Genomic DNA, 16,037 nt, shown 5'->3' with positions numbered 1-16,037 from the left:
ATGGCCGCTGAGCCTGCGCGTCCGGAGCCTGTGCTCCACAACGGGAGAGGCCACGACAGTGAGAGACCCGCGTACCGCAAAAAAAAAAAATAAATAAATAATAATAATAATAAAAAATAATCAGCACTAAGCTTGCTCCTTTCATTTTCCCTACGTAAAACATTTTAAGACTTGATAAGGTACATATTAACAGTTAAACCATCATGAAATTGGTGGTTTCTTTCCTCTCTATTCTCACGTGCCTACAGATGAACACTCAACTGCACTCTTTAAATCCTGAGAACTACTGTCCTGGAACATCCATAGCATGATACCTTTAGGTGCAATGAAAAGTAATTTAATCACATCTTATGGACACTAGCCCCATCCTGGACACTGTGAGGCTAACTTAGCAGGGGACTCCAGCTGAGTTCCAGTCACTGAATCTGACGAAAGGATTTAGTAAGTCAAATCAAAAAAGTGGTAAAAATGCAATATTTTTTTCCATCATAGCCCAATGGCATCTCTTTTCTTCGCTACTTAAAGAACACCTAAATGTCCATCAACAAAGGAATGGATAAAGAATGGATATGAAAAAAAAAAAAACAATGGATATGGATGTGGCACATACAAACCACAGAATATTACTCAGCCACAAAAAGGAACGAAACTGGGTCATTTGTAGAGACATGGATGGACCTAGAGAGTGTCATACAGAGTGAAGTAAGTCACAAAAACAAATATCATATATTAACGCATATATGTGGAATCCAGAGAAACAGTATAGATGACCTTAACTGCCAAGCAGACACAGAGACACAGACGTAGAGAACAAATGTATGGACACCAAGGGGGAAAGGGGTGGGGTGGGAGGAATTGGGAGATAGGGATTGACACATATACACCATTGATACTATGTATAAAACTAGACAACTGACGGGAACATACCGTATCGCACAGGGAAGTCTACTTAATGCACTGTAGTGTCCAAAATGGAGGGGATATATGTATATTTATGGCTGATTCATTTTGCTGTGCAGGAGAAGCTAACACAACATTGTAAAGCAACTATACTCCAATAAAAACTAATTTAAAAAAAAAAAAGAAAATATTCTTACAGAAAGTAGCACTGACCGTTGTGCTTCTTGACAGTAAAACATTGTCCTAATAACCAGGCTCAGGACCCTGGGAAAAGGTAGTGCTAGAAAAAGAACCTTTTAACTGCTGTGTTGGCAAATTGACACCAAAACTCCATCATCATCTATTTACTCCCAGGTTCCCTATCAAATATTCATATATCTCAGAAGACCAGGAAACACGCAGTGCTCACACACCCTTTTAGTTGCCGATGAGCAAATGCTCGATAAACCTATACTGAGTATACTGTCTTATCATTTGGCAGTGGGAAAACAGACATATTTTACTAAATACAAACATACTAATCAGAACCCATCTAGAATCTACAGTGTTTAATCCTCCCAAGAAAGTGAATTTCATTGAGCTGATATTGCTTTATTCAAAATAATACATAATTCAAAGCAACTGCTATTCCCTAGCCAATCAAGCTGCCTGATTGCTCTTTAATAAAAGTCAGATAATGGAAAGCTAGTTAACTCAAAGCCCATTTTTTTCCATCCCCTTGCACTTCACATTAGAAAGGTTTCACTATATTTTAGAAAGCAGATAAATGCCAAATATAGTCTTTCTTTCAAGCTTATTTTCAGTTGGCATTTGCACTGCATATAGCTCAAGTTCTCTCTGTGTACTACTATTCCTTATGCGATCCTGACTGGGCAAAGACACCGCTTGACTCCTTTATTTCTAAAAAAACGCTTAAAAGACGTGTGATTCGGACTGAGCTGGGACTTTATATCAGTAAGACAGATCATTAGACTATTCCCAGTACCAAATGGAAGAACAGTTGAGTTCTTCAGCTCCTTCAGAGACAAGCTTTCACAGGCACAGCTTCATTAATTCATTAAGTTTGAAGTAAATTCCCATATTAGTCGTTTTCTGCATTCAAATATAAGAACAAAGACACATTCCAAAGCCAATTCTGAGGACTCCTTGGAATACCCATTAATTTGAATGACCTTTCTGCTCTCATTCACATGTACAAATAACATGGGGTGATTGTAGTCTGAAGAGTCAGCATGTCCCTTACACTTATTAATTAAGATACATAGCTAGATTCATGAAGGGTCTATTATTTCATGGCCCCATTATATCCATTTCTACTTATTCAATCTCTTTGGATTTAAAATATCAATATTCTCTCTTAATAAGAACACAAAAACTTTTTATGTGAAATGGAAGTGCTAATCCTTTCATTTTATATGTTATATGTCATTTTATATATTGACACATATAGCAATTTTCTTGGACATCAAAATTCATTAATTTAAAGGTCATATCTCAGTATAGTCTATGGGTAATGTGATAAGATATGATGTTTAGAAAAATAATGTGAACTCAAGTTCTCTTCAGAACTTCACCTAACTATATAAAGAAGGAAAGACAGTTGGTATTTTTATGGAAATTTTTGTTATTTTAAAGAAATCTCTTTTTTTTACACAATATGGACCTCACCTTCTCCTCAATATATGCAGTAGGCTATCTCTGAAATCAGATAAGTAGGTCTGAAATAAGAAACTTTCCCCACCTTTTGGTAAATATATAAACTATTACTTTATTAACATAATTTTAACAATAATTATGTATTTTTCAACCAATACCCATGATAATAAGGGGCAGAGATACAGCCTGTAGGTAGGTAGGCAGTAAGTAAGTAAGTAAGTGTGCATAATCCAGATTTCATCTCCCACCGGAAAGGGATATTGCAGAGAACAAGTAGTGGTAGAAAGAAACAAAACTCTAAGATAATCCTTGTTCTTTGCTATCTATTCTCTTCAATGGTTAAAAAACATTCCTAAAGATAATCAAATATTCTTTAGATTATCACAAATGAGTTATTTTCTTCCTTAAAAGACCTTTACTATTATCTTTCTTATATGGGCACCAGGATTCTCAATCAACTTTGAAATGCCTACGGTAGTCTAGTTGAAAATGCCGAAGCAAATTTCCCTTCCCTTCCGTTCAGTAGCCGTGCTAAATGCTATAGCTATGTTTTAAAAAAAATAAAGGTTTAGTTTTTCTCTTTCTTCTCTTCACTTTGTTCATTCAGTGTTTACAGAAACAGAGATCCCTCACCAAACTACGTAAACAAGCAAACAAATTAGAAGAGAAGTTGGGACCAAGTGTGAAATTTCTGGCTGTTTTCCTTTCCACCTTTTTCTTCTCTCTACACAAGGGAATGTCTGCTCTCTCTTAAATTACTGCCCAAAGCAACTGAGGTGAAGAGGCCACCATCTTAATACCAGGTCAAAACAACTTCATTTCACTATGCTTGGGTTAAAGAGTATAAATGGTAAGATACTAGTACAATTGTATAAACTATGTCCCCTGATTTATATTAGTAAAAAAGGAAATTCTATTAATCATTTTGCAACAAAGTATAGTTTGATGAAAAATCACTAAGCTAATAATAGTTTTATATGTTATTTCACAGCATTTCCTGAAATAACTGGAACTTTGAAAAGACTTAAAAATTTCTATGTTTCTTCTAAACATAATTACCTTTTAAAAAAATGATAGGTCATCTCCAAATTAGATTTAGTCCATTCCTTCTCTCCTATGCTTTTTCACATAAAATAGAGTAATGGAAGCTTTTTACACAATATATAAATATTCTAGGGTCCCATCTACACAAAGACTAAGGTGAGCTTTTAAATTCAAGATCAAATTATATTCTGGAATTTATCTTAGAAAAGAGGCTAAGCACATTATTCAAATTACAACAAAGTAGATGATAAATGAGGATATGCATTTTTTTTAAACTTGAGGAAACAAAATTGGACTAGGAAAAGGAAACATCTAAAAATAATTTCAGCAGAATTGTAAAATGTGTACAAACATCACACACTAAAAATAGTAAATGTTAAACATTTGTCATCTCCTAGCGAAGAGTGCTGAGAGTCTCTAAACTGAATAGAGAAAGAAAAATTTTCAGAGCATATGACAATGCAGAGAGTGTAATTAAAACCATTTTTAAAGTTTGTTTCAAAACTAAATATGGAAAATATAATTGTTATATTTTAAAAAGCTATTTATTGTGAAGATTGTAGGACAGTTTTTAGTTATTAGGAAATTAATTGTATAGATTGTTAACATTCTCTAACTGAAAACAATGTTTGGCTCCCTATCTATATTGAGCTTGGCATTCCAGAATATAACTATCTAGGGATTTATTTAGTTTTAGAAAAGGGTGTGGGAAAATGCAGTCATTCATACTTTACTGAAGTAAATGGCTTTAGGATAGACCTAACAGCACCACTGACTGTGCCTAGTCCAACAAGCAAACAACTAAATGTTGATATTAAGAATATGAGATGCTGCCTTTTAGCTAAATTAAAACTCAGTACAGTAAGTACCTTATAGCAGAGTGTGGTGTTTCCAAAAGAAATGACAATCCTGGCTTTTAATGACAAAAATACAATTAAATAAAAGAGGTGTTTTTTGGCCCTTCTAGCAAAGTGTCCACCCTCTTTATCCATCCCAAAGAATGAAATTTATTTTTCTACATTCCAAGAAGACTTAAAACTTGAGAAAATAGGGATCAAAAGGGCAGTTTAACGTCCCTTTAGCATACCGTTCTACAATATAAACAGAAAACAATGCTGTCTGATGTTAACAACCAAAAAAAGACAAACAAATCCTAAATCAATGATTTAAAAGGCCACTTTAAGGTGTGTGGTTTTGTCCCTATTTGAAGTTCTCTCTTCATCCATCTATTAAAATGGGTCTCAAAATCAGTTTTCTGACTTTTGTAAGATAATTCAATATATGATAAATTCTGTTTCCTTAATGACCTCACTCTTTTCTTTGTATCTCTTCACTTGCTCATCCCTTAAATGCTCTGGTTTCCTAGGGCTCACCTTCTCTATCCTTCATGCCCTTTCCATGATCAAACTAATCAGCAACCAACATTTCAACTATGAACTATAAATACTCCTCCCAAAACTGTGTCTTCTTTCTTCTAAGCACCAAAGTTATCTACCCATCTGCCCACTGAACATCTCCACCCAGAGGTCCTAAAGGTACTTCAAGTTCAACGTACCGACAACAGACTTGCTGTCTTTCTTCTAAAACCTGCTATCTTTTTTTGTCTTCTTTTAATTGCAGGGAACACTGACCCAGTCTCCTAAATTATATATATACAAATAAATACTACGTCTTGTAAATCTAACCTTCACCCTTCAATAAAAATCAACGTCTAAGACCTGGATCTGAATATGTCATTCCTTTGCTTTAAAAAAAACAAAAAAACAAAAAAAAACAAAAAACCATAAGATAAAGTCACTTTATTATGGTATACAAAGTCAGTTTACCCTCCCATCTCTAGATACTTCTCTCCTGCCTCACTCTCCAAAGACACATCTGTGCTCTACAGTATGCATTACTTGCACTTCCCAAGTATACCATTCACTCATTCAATAAACAAGCACCTTCTATGTGCCAGGCACTGTTCTGAGCATTGGGGATATTGCAGTGAACAAAACAGACAAAGTTTCTGCCCTCATGGGCGTACATCCTGGTGGAAGCAGACAGACAAAAACAAACAAATATATAATAGATGAGATGGTGGTAAGTGCCATGGAGAAAAACATCTAGTTAGAAAAGCAATTCAGAGCAACACAACAAACAGTGTGTTCTGTACACTTATGACATCCACATGCCTTTAAAAGTACAGTCATACTTCTATATCCCTTAATTACATTTCAATTTAAATTATAATTTAAAAACACAACCCCATGAGTAATACTGAGATGTATAGTCGTTGAGAGGCATTAAAAAAACAAAACAAAACAAAACAAAACCAGTTTACTTCTGGAACAACCAATTATAATAATTTTATTTTTTGAGATTAAAGTTGATAGAGTCAAGAGTGTTTTTCTTTGATTCTAGTGTTTTAGTTGGCTCCTGGATGCACCCAAAATAAAGTATTATTAGTGTTGGCACATTTCAAATTATGTCATGAGATTAGAATATATAAAACTTAAAGTACTCATCTAGAATTAGTCTCATTGTTAGTTCATTGTCTCTACACCATGGTTTCAAATTTAGTGCCTACAACTTAAGACTCCACAGTAATATTAAAACATTAGAGACAGGAGCTTTTTGCTGGTGATTTAAAAACAGTTGTTCAATTGTCTGAATCATTTAAGTACATAATATGTCTCAACTGTTTATGTAGAGCTGAAACAACCGGAGAAACCTACATAAGAGCACTGTTTAAGATATAGGATATTACTAAAGGATTTGACTATGAGCCAAAGAAAATTTGCACAGACATTAATTGGCCTGTTTCATACTCAAAAAATAACAATGATTTGCCTTACCATCTAAATAATAATACATACTTTCAAAGACTTTTTTTTTTTTTTTTTTTTTTGGCGGTAAGCGGGCCTCTCACTGTTGTGGCCTCTCCCGTTGCGGAGCACAGGCTCCGGACGTGCAGGCTCAGCAGCCATGGCTCAATGGTCCAGCCGCTCTGCGGCATGTGGGATCCTCCCAGACCGGGGCACGAACCCGTGTCCCCTGCATCAGCAGGTGGACTCCCAACCACTGCGCCACCAGGGAAGCCCCTCAAAGACTTTAAAGGAACTCAGATTTTCCTCTGGGAATCTTCACTATTATTGTATTACATACGGCTCCAGTCTCTAGACATGAATGAATGATTGAATAAATGCACACATGCTGGTGTTTTAGCGCTTACATAAATATGTAAAGAAAACTAAAGGGGGGTTTTTCGGATGTGGAAGTTAATTCTGAAATGTTTTAAACTTCTAATAACTACATAGATGTTAACCTCAGTGGAAGCTCTTACCTTAATGACAACTCTAACAAGGAGAATTCTGTCAAAGTTTTCAAACAATGATACACTTCAACACATTCTGAGGGCATAACGTTTCACTTCTGTCCATAATCCCTGAATCCTTACAAACATGCACATTGTGGGAAGCTCCTTTCTGTATGCTACATGAAGATCAGCTTCTTCTCTCCTCAAATTGGTTGGCAGAGCGGGTAAACATCCCAGGCCCAGCTGAAATTCTGACTAAAGTGTGGGCCTATAGGAAATATTGGGTTGGGGAGGGAAAAGTGTAGATAAGCCAGTATGCAATGTACTAATAATTCCTGTGTTGGAGAAAAAAAGCAGCTACCACTGTACTCTAAGGGCAAGGACTTACGTTCTATTTCAAAACCAAAACCAAAACCAAAAACGGCTAAGAGGCAAACTTCACTTCATTCTCAAGGCTGGGAGGAAAGAACACACATACCGCATCTGTGATGTCTATTTCATACACCCTTTGGAAAGTCCTGCGCTCAAAGAAAACAAGTTTGCCGCTGCCACATCCCCTTTGAACAGACGTACCGGTGACTATGAGTTTATCGTCTGGACTGAAACAGCAGTCAGTCCTACAGACAAAAAGAGTTTATAAGTATAGGCTTATGATGCCACAAGAGTGCAGTGATAATGAGTTAAAATATAAACAACCTCACTGTAATAAGAGACAACTCTTACATAGGGTTTACAGTAAGTCAGGCACTTATATTAATTCACTTAATACTCACAATAATCCTATGAAGTAGATACTATTATCCCCATTTTACTGATTAGGAAACTGAGGCAGGAAGAAGTTAAATAAACCTTGTCCAAGATCACAAAAGTAAGTGGTACAGCTGGGATTCGAACTTAGACAGCCTGACTCCAGAATCTGTGCTCTAATTTCTATACATTATAATATCTTTCAGTGTAAATATAACGTGTGGGAAAAGCTCAGTATAGACATTGACCCTGTCTATACACAAATAGACAGTATATGACTAATGTCTAAGTAGTGATTATTTTGATCGGTTTGGGAACTATTTTTATCAGCACTACCTCCCAAACAATTTGAGTTTTGTCAAGTCAAGCACCATGAAATGAGGAGCAGCTTGTACCGCTGGAACCTAATTGATGGCTGTGATTCAACAGCTCTTGTGATGAGAGGTCTGGCCACCTGACTGTGAATAATCTAAGACATGAGCCAAAGACGCTATCTAGTTAGCATTACTTGAAGCAGGCATAAGGCTTAAAAAATTCGTATCGGCTATAAATTCATGTTTGTTTATCCATCTGTTTGTTTTAACAGATAAATGCCATGGGCAAAAGACTGTGTCAGCGTTAGTGCTCTGATATTATACAGCTTCCTCCATTTGCTGCTTCCATTACCTTCACACTCTCCTAGTTGGTCATTATTTAATACAGATGAGAAATTTTATTTCTACCAAAATAGAAATTTTTGCTTAGGCACCAATTGTAGGACTTAGAGATCAAATCCCAACCTCAGCTGTTTGCAGAAAAATCTTTAAAGCTTCAGTTATCAACTTAGTAGAATGCAGATAACAGTGTTCAGCTACCCAGAGCAAGACAGTTTGAATAAGTGACGGTTACCGAATTATTGATTGAAATGATGATAAGAAAAAATTGAGAAAATGACATATAATATTCAGTAACTATGAAGAATTGCTTTAATGGTATGAGGATTCAAATTTTAAAAGAAAACAAATAAAAGACAGGCCTACTCTGTCATTTATACACTATTAAAAGAACAATTCAACCCTTTAAAATGTTTTTACTACCCCAAGACCTATGTGTGCATACAATATATATATTCACACACACAAATACATGAACAGCCATCATTTCAACTTCAAAAATAAAATTTTACATTCTGAAGAATGTACAAAATGAAAGGAAAAATAAAAATTCATCTTTCAAAAAACCTATTTCAATCACTCTTCAAGTCCCTTTTCTAGAAAATCTAAGACACATACTATAAATTAACATGAAGATGAAAAAATTACTTTTCCATTCTCTTGTGCTTATCGAATATTAAAAATATGCTACTTACATTGGGAACATGGTGGGAAGACCCGAGGCTGAAAAAAGTGGCTTATTAAACTGTCGGATGTCCCATAATTTTAATGTATCATCACCTGATAGAGGAATGAGAAAGGAAAAAAAAAGGCAGAAAGTAAATTTTGCAAAAAAGAACCAGCCCCAAGTTTAGAGTTTGCAAAACTTAGTGTATAAGTATAAGAAAAGGAAGGGAGAGAGGGAGGTGGGGGAGGGAGGGAGAGAGAGAGAAAGGAAGGAGGCAGGAGGGAAGGGGATGCACATAACACATTTTACTTTTTAACTAGGGAGCTTGAGAGCAGTAGTTGTGAGAACAGTAGAAAGATACATGATAATGAACTAGCTTCCTAGAAATTACTTTCCAGATTGATGTAGCATCTGCAGGCTAGAAGGAACCCTGGAGAATCTTCTCTAAAGAGTGACTTTAGAGCAGATGGTAGTTTCCCTGTGGTATATTTGAACATAACTTGACTTCTTAAGAAGATATTAATTTAGCAACCACCAGGACTGAAAATAGTTCAGTTCACAACAGATTCTTTTTCCCACTAGTGTGTGGGTGAAACTATCCATTAACATTAATGAGAGTGAGCCAATGTGATTCCTTTCCCTCCAGGGTAACTCTATCCGTGGCTATCACTCTTCACCTTGCTGGGGAGTATAGCTTTTCCAAGCCATTTAAAGTCTAATTAATATTCTTTAAAGAATCACTTTTGAAGTATTTCTATAGGGCTACTAACTAATTCCTGTTCATAATGAAAGCCAAAACTCATATAAGTAATATCTTTGCTGTTCTTTTTCCCCTGTGTCCGCAGCTGAGACCTGCCTCAACCCCTGGGTCCAATAAGGAATCAGTACCAGATGCAAGTGAGGTGAGTGGAGAGTTCAATAAAAATCCCCATTCTCTCCCCAGCAACCCTGACTCTGAAACCCAACTTTTGGCAGGTGCACTAATCCACAACTGGCTGGACTGGAGACCTGCTTATACTGGAAGAACTTTGTAAGACTCACCTTTTTGCTTTTAGTCTTTAAAAAGAGGTTACACATCCCCACAATCCTCAAACAATAAGAAAACATTAATCTGTATTAAACAGTTTAGTTAACCTGGAAGGTTCTGGAGGTAGCAGGAGCACCTTACAACACTCTGGGGACTCTGCTGAACAGAAAGACTTCCATCTGGTATATTCTATACATCCAGGAAGGAGAACGGGTGGAATACAGTATACATGTTCTGTTGACGACATGTTACCCAACAGCTAGTACAGGATGGAAGGGGAAGGTAAAAATTATCACTAAAATGGCTTTGACTGAAATGGAGTTAATCCTATACTTCTAAGGCAGTAGTAATCAACTGGGTGGGGCTGGGCTATTTCAGAATCCTCCAGGAAGAATTTTCAAAGTACACTCCTCTGTTATTCCCCTCTTCTTTCCCCACTCTACCTCGGAGATTGGGGTATACCACCCTAGAGGTGCGAGAGTGAATGTGAGAATTTCCTAGTGGAGGATTTATCATTTTGAAAACCTTCCCAGGAGATTCAGATACATTCTTGGGGTAAGAATCACTGATGTAAGTACAGAGTTTAGTACATAGTCTTAATTAAGAGTCATCTTAGGACTCAAAGAACAGGTTAGAATTGATTAACCAAAACATATATTTTATATGTTTTATACATATCCATCTTTGCCAGGCGTACCATAAATAGCACATATGCACATGTGCATGTGCTTTGATTTTTTAAAAATTATGTAAGTGAGGGTAGTTTGGGTATAATATATCAATAGAAGGCTTCCTTGGAAGAAGGAGAATCTGGATAGAGTTCCCAAGGGTAAACGGGCATGTACCAGTTAAACTGAGGGGAGAACTGTGCCAACTCTATGTTCCCCTCACTTCCATACCCTCTACATCAGGCTGTAAATTCTTTCAGGAAAGGAACCCTGCTATGATGTCCACAGTTTATGCCAAGCACCTAGCATAATGCTTAGCTCAGATCAGTTGCTCAATATACAGTAAAGTGAGTGAATGAATGAATGACTAAACTCAGTGTTGCTAGATTAATTTGGCCTGTGGAATGAAGACTAAATCCTTTATGTGATATTTAAGGCTATCTGTAACATGGCTCCAACCGACTTACCTTGATTCTTTTCTCTCCCCACAAATGGGCCTACTGGAAGATCCTCAGTAACGCCCCATACTTCCCCCTAATGCTTTGTGCATAAGCTGCCCTCACTATTTTATTATTTCCTTCTATCAGCATACTACTTATTCACGTGAGAAAGATTTAGCAAAAAGTTAGAAACAATCTCTATTCAACCACATGAGTGTGAATAGGTAAACTTACAATATGACCACATAGAATTACATAGCTATTAAAAAAATAACACCCAGGTATACAAATTTTTTTTTACTTAACTGAATTAGTATTTGAACTGAAAAAAAAATCAATGGTCAGCAAATAGAAGAGTTTGAAATACCAGACCCAGAACTATAAAATGATATAGAAAGAATATAGAATATCATCTACAAAAGTCCATAAGGTAGAGGCAATGGTCATCCTTGCAGGCTCCAAACGCTGATGGAATTTGGAGCTAAAATGAAAACTTAGGCAAAAAAGTACATATTTTCTAAATTTTACTTGAAAATTCTAATAAAATAATGTTGCCAAGTTGGAAATGCATTTTAATGAAGAAACTAGACTGGCAAAGGTGTATTAACAAAAGCACAGCTAGCTTTACTAAGCACTAGGATATTAGTGTGACATTTGTTAGAGTTACATACAATCACTTTATATATAGAAACATATCAAAAAGAAAGCTTCTAACCTACCTCCACGAGAGGCAAGGACATTACCATCATAGGAAAAAGTCACGCAAGAAGTATCTGTACCCGGGTCATGAGCTTGTTTATAGTGGAATTTAGGATGAACCTGTTTGCAAAGACAAGCAAAGTGTTAACATCTCATCTGAGTTCAGATGAGAACATTTTTGTGGCAAGAATATTTTACTTTATCATCCAAAAAATGATATATAGCTACACGAAAAATATTAACTTCACCTGATGATAGTTTTTTTTATTTTGGAAAAAATTTCAAAGGGCTTTAAAAAACATCCATTTGCTTTAATAAGCGAAAAGAAGAGACAAGGTTAAGTTCTAGTAGGAGATATTTTTCAGACTGCCTTAGCAAGCTCTGAGCAACACAAGATTAGCACCGCATTTAGTTCTTCTCATTATACTTATAATGTTTTGGGAACCATTTCCTACAGTTATCTGAAAGAATACATATAAATAAAAATTACAAATGAACATATTATTAACTCAAAAATATCACTGTATTCCTAGTGTATGCCAGACACTGTGCACACGGTTGTAAGTCTTGAACTATCTTTAGTGTGCCTGTAGGATAATGTTGATGATGATGACGACAGCTAGCCGTTACACAATGCTTACCATACCCTAGGCACTACAGTCTTTTACTAACTTGTCTATGGTGCTCACGTTCACTCTAGAAGATTATTTTCATTTTACAGATTAGGAAACTAAGCACAGAGACTTAAGTACCTTGTCCAAAATCACAGAGCTAGTAAGTGGTGGAGCTAGGAGTTTGAACGAAAAAGCCTACCCTTAAACACCACCCTATACCCCCTCTCTACGGATGTATGTTATTAGTCTTTTTACTTGCAATGTCACTTCTGAACAGTTAATGACTTATAAAAGTAACTCTACTACACTAATCTTGCCACCCAGTTACGATTCAGTAACCAGAACAGGCCAAAGTACTAGGGAATCAATTATCCCAGATCCACCAGGCTGGATAATTACGCAGTGAATGGCCAGGGACAATACTAGTGATGACAGCATGTAGGCCTCTCCTGGCAGTCACAGGTATAGGAATACAAATGACCCATCTCCATCAGTGCGCAGCAACCATAACAAAGAATGAGGCACAAAACAGAGCTCACGTACATTAGCCTCCCAATAATATCCCCGACACTCCATCACTGCGCTTTCACCAACAAGTTTCCAGTAATGAGGACACACTACCTCACAAAAGCAAGCCTTCAAAAAACAAATTGTACATATTGAGTTAAAATTGTCTTCTCAAATACATCACTTAACTCGGACCTTCTGTTTTAATAAGGACCAGAGCTTCCTTGGCCTTTTGAGGAACTGTCACACTCAGATTTCTTTTCACTATATTCCTAGGTTAGTTCTAATGATTCTTGAGTCCCATTGTCACAATTTAAATTTAAATAAATTTTCAGAAGGTTAAATGGTAACAAATAAATAAATAAATAAATAAATAATAAAATTGTCTTCTCTCTTCCTCCATGTGACAGTCTTAGAAATTTATATTAAAGACAGCAATCATGCTTCCTCCTTTCATGGATATAAATAATTCATTGATTCATCTTTTTTTTCTTATATTGGGAATCAACTGTGTGGCAGATACATAGGTTAGCAGGGAAACACAAATGTGCCGAGATAAACATGGCTTCTCTCCTCAGAGGTGATAGACGGTCCCCCTGAAAGGACACAGATAAGCATACAAAGTGACAAGGGGTACAGTGGGGAAGTATAGAGAAATTTGAGAGCACTAAAGAGAGGTTCTTAATCAGAGCACGAGAAGAGAGGAAAAAAAAGAGGGGCAAAAAGAAATCAGAGATGCAGTGGATAAAGTAAAAGTTAGCAGATGAAGGAGCAGGATGCAGGGTCTAGAAAGGCTATTCCAGTCAGAGGGTACTTACTGCATTGTGGTAGCAGAATTTTGAACCCCATGACCTCTGCGATCCCTGGTGTTATGCCCATGAATATGTTACTCTACTTAGCAAAAGGGACTTTGCAGGCATAATTAAGGTTACTAGTTAGCCGACCTTAACATAGGGAGATTATATCCTGGATTACCCAGGTGGGACTGAAGAGTCACATGAGTCCTTAAAAGCAGAGTTTTCAGGACTTCCCTGGTGGCGCAGTGGTTAAGAATCGGCCTGCCAATGCAGGGGACACGGGTTCGAGCCCAGGTCCGAGAAGATCCCACATGCGGAGCAGCTAAGCCCGTGCGCCCGCCACAACTACTGAGCCTGCGCTCTAGAGCCCGCGAGCCACAGCTACTGAGGCCGCACACCACAGCTACTAAGCCCATGCTCCGCAACTACTGAAGCCTGCGTGCTCTAGGGCCCCTGTGCCACAACTACCGAGCCCAGGTGCCTAGAGCCTGTGCTCCGCAACAAGAGAAGCCACCTCAAGGAGAAGCCGGCGCACCGCAACGAAGAGTAGCCCCTGCTCGCTGCAACTAGAGGAAGCCCGCGCGCAGCAATGAAGACCCAACGCAGCCAAAAAAAAAGCAGAGCTTTCTCCTGGCTGAGGACAGAGAAGGAAGCCATAAAGACGTGCCAGAAGAGTAAGAGAGATTTTAAGAATGAGAAGCGTTTGACATGCCACTATAGACTTAAAAGATGTATCAAAGAAACAGGGATCTGAACATGGGTTTTAACTGCATAGGTCCACTTATACACAGATTTTTTTTCAATAAATACATAGTACAGTACTACATGACCTGTGGTTGGTTGAATCCACAAATGTGGAACCATGGATATGGAGGGCAGACTGTAAAGTTATATGTGGATTTTCAACTGCTCGCAGGGTGGCGGGAGGAGTGTGTGTTGGTGCCCCTAACCCCACACCTCCCCGTGTGTTCAAGGGTCAAGTGTACTTTGAGTGTAGCCTGGTGAAACCCTAAAACCCTAAGAAGAGAATCCAACCGTACCATGTCAGGCTTCTTACCTACAGAAATTGTGAAATGATAAACTGGTGGTTTTTTAAGCCACTAAATTTGCGGTAGTAATCTGTTACCAAGCGATAGAAAACCAACACACACGCATATTGGAAGGCCTGAAGGGAAAGGAGCTGGTTGATTCAAAGAACTAAAAGAAGTTAATCACGTCTAAGAGGGAAAGGACAGCTGAGAGGTGACATAAGAAGGGCCCAGATCACGCCTTGTAGGCCGTGTTAAGGGCTTAAATTTTATCCTGAAGGTAAAAGGAGTTGCTAAGGGATTTTACACAGAAGAGTAGTAGTGTGACTAGGTTCGCTTATCTTTAAAAGATCATTCTTGGACACATGTAGAATAGATTGAACATATTTTTTTTGTTCCTTAGAAAAGCAGAACTCTGCTACTAACCTCAGTAAGGAAAATATGCCACTTAGTTATATTTCAACAACTTATCAACTCCTAAACTCTAAATAAAGCTTTTGAAAGACACTACAGTGGTAACAGTTTACCAGAAAGTCCTATACTTACATTTGGCCTCTCAGTGAAATTAATTTTTTGTTTGTTTAAAATATTTTATTTATTTTTAATGCTAATAAATACGTATATACATCTTAACAGAAGGAAGACCGATCACTTCATGAATTACTAGTAAGGTAATGTGGTAGAGCAAAAAGAGCACTGGTCCAGGAATAGGAGATATGAAATCCGGACTTAGTTCAGTCAAAAACTAGCAGTATGACTGGGGACAAATTACTTAGCCTCTCCAGATCACAATTTTATCTCTGTAAAATAAATGGATTGAACTAGATGATTTCTAAAGTCACTTACAGCTCTATGATTCTTTAGGAAAAGACAAAAACTGGTAAATACATAATATTTTATAATTCGACTAACTGATCAAATGTACTTTTTATTATTAATAGAGCAAAATAGATAATGAATACCAATATTCTAAAATATAAATACACACACATATATATAGATATATACATATCATATACCAGTCAGGTGGGATAAAGAACCTTAAAAGGTGTAGAATCCAAAGCAACCATATCACGTACACTTCTGCATGAGCCCAAGAGCAAGCAGGTAGTTAGTTCCATTTCGACTGAGATTTTATGTCGTGTGCTCTTCAATTATTAACGTCACTTTAACCAGTAACAAAAGTTTATTCCAATGAAATAAAATGGATAGCCAGAGGAGATCTTAAATTTGCATAAAACATCAATATTTGGACAGTCTGTGATGAAAAATACCCTCACATTTTGAAAACA

The 16,037-nt window shown here is 37.0% G+C and overlaps 1 protein-coding gene across 2 annotated transcripts in view; it reads right to left on the bottom strand.

Annotated features, from left to right (window-relative positions):
- WDR70 (WD repeat domain 70) overlaps positions 1-16,037 on the bottom strand; it is a 318,682-nt gene that overhangs the window by 43,434 nt on the left and 259,211 nt on the right. For both annotated transcript variants that reach the window (XM_028492854.2, XM_024119956.3), the window contains exons 11-13: positions 11,820-11,919; positions 8,994-9,078; positions 7,377-7,515 (exon numbers count right to left, since the gene is read on the bottom strand). In XM_028492854.2, coding sequence (XP_028348655.1) covers positions 7,377-7,515; positions 8,994-9,078; positions 11,820-11,919 — 324 coding nt within the window. The remainder of the gene's footprint in view (positions 1-7,376; positions 7,516-8,993; positions 9,079-11,819; positions 11,920-16,037) is intronic.

Source organism: Physeter macrocephalus, chromosome 8, assembly GCF_002837175.3.
Source record: "Physeter macrocephalus isolate SW-GA chromosome 8, ASM283717v5, whole genome shotgun sequence".
NCBI lineage: Eukaryota > Metazoa > Chordata > Mammalia > Artiodactyla > Physeteridae > Physeter > Physeter macrocephalus.
The sequence above is the reverse complement of the archived record's forward strand: the minus strand, read 5'-3'. Positions and strand labels throughout refer to the sequence as shown.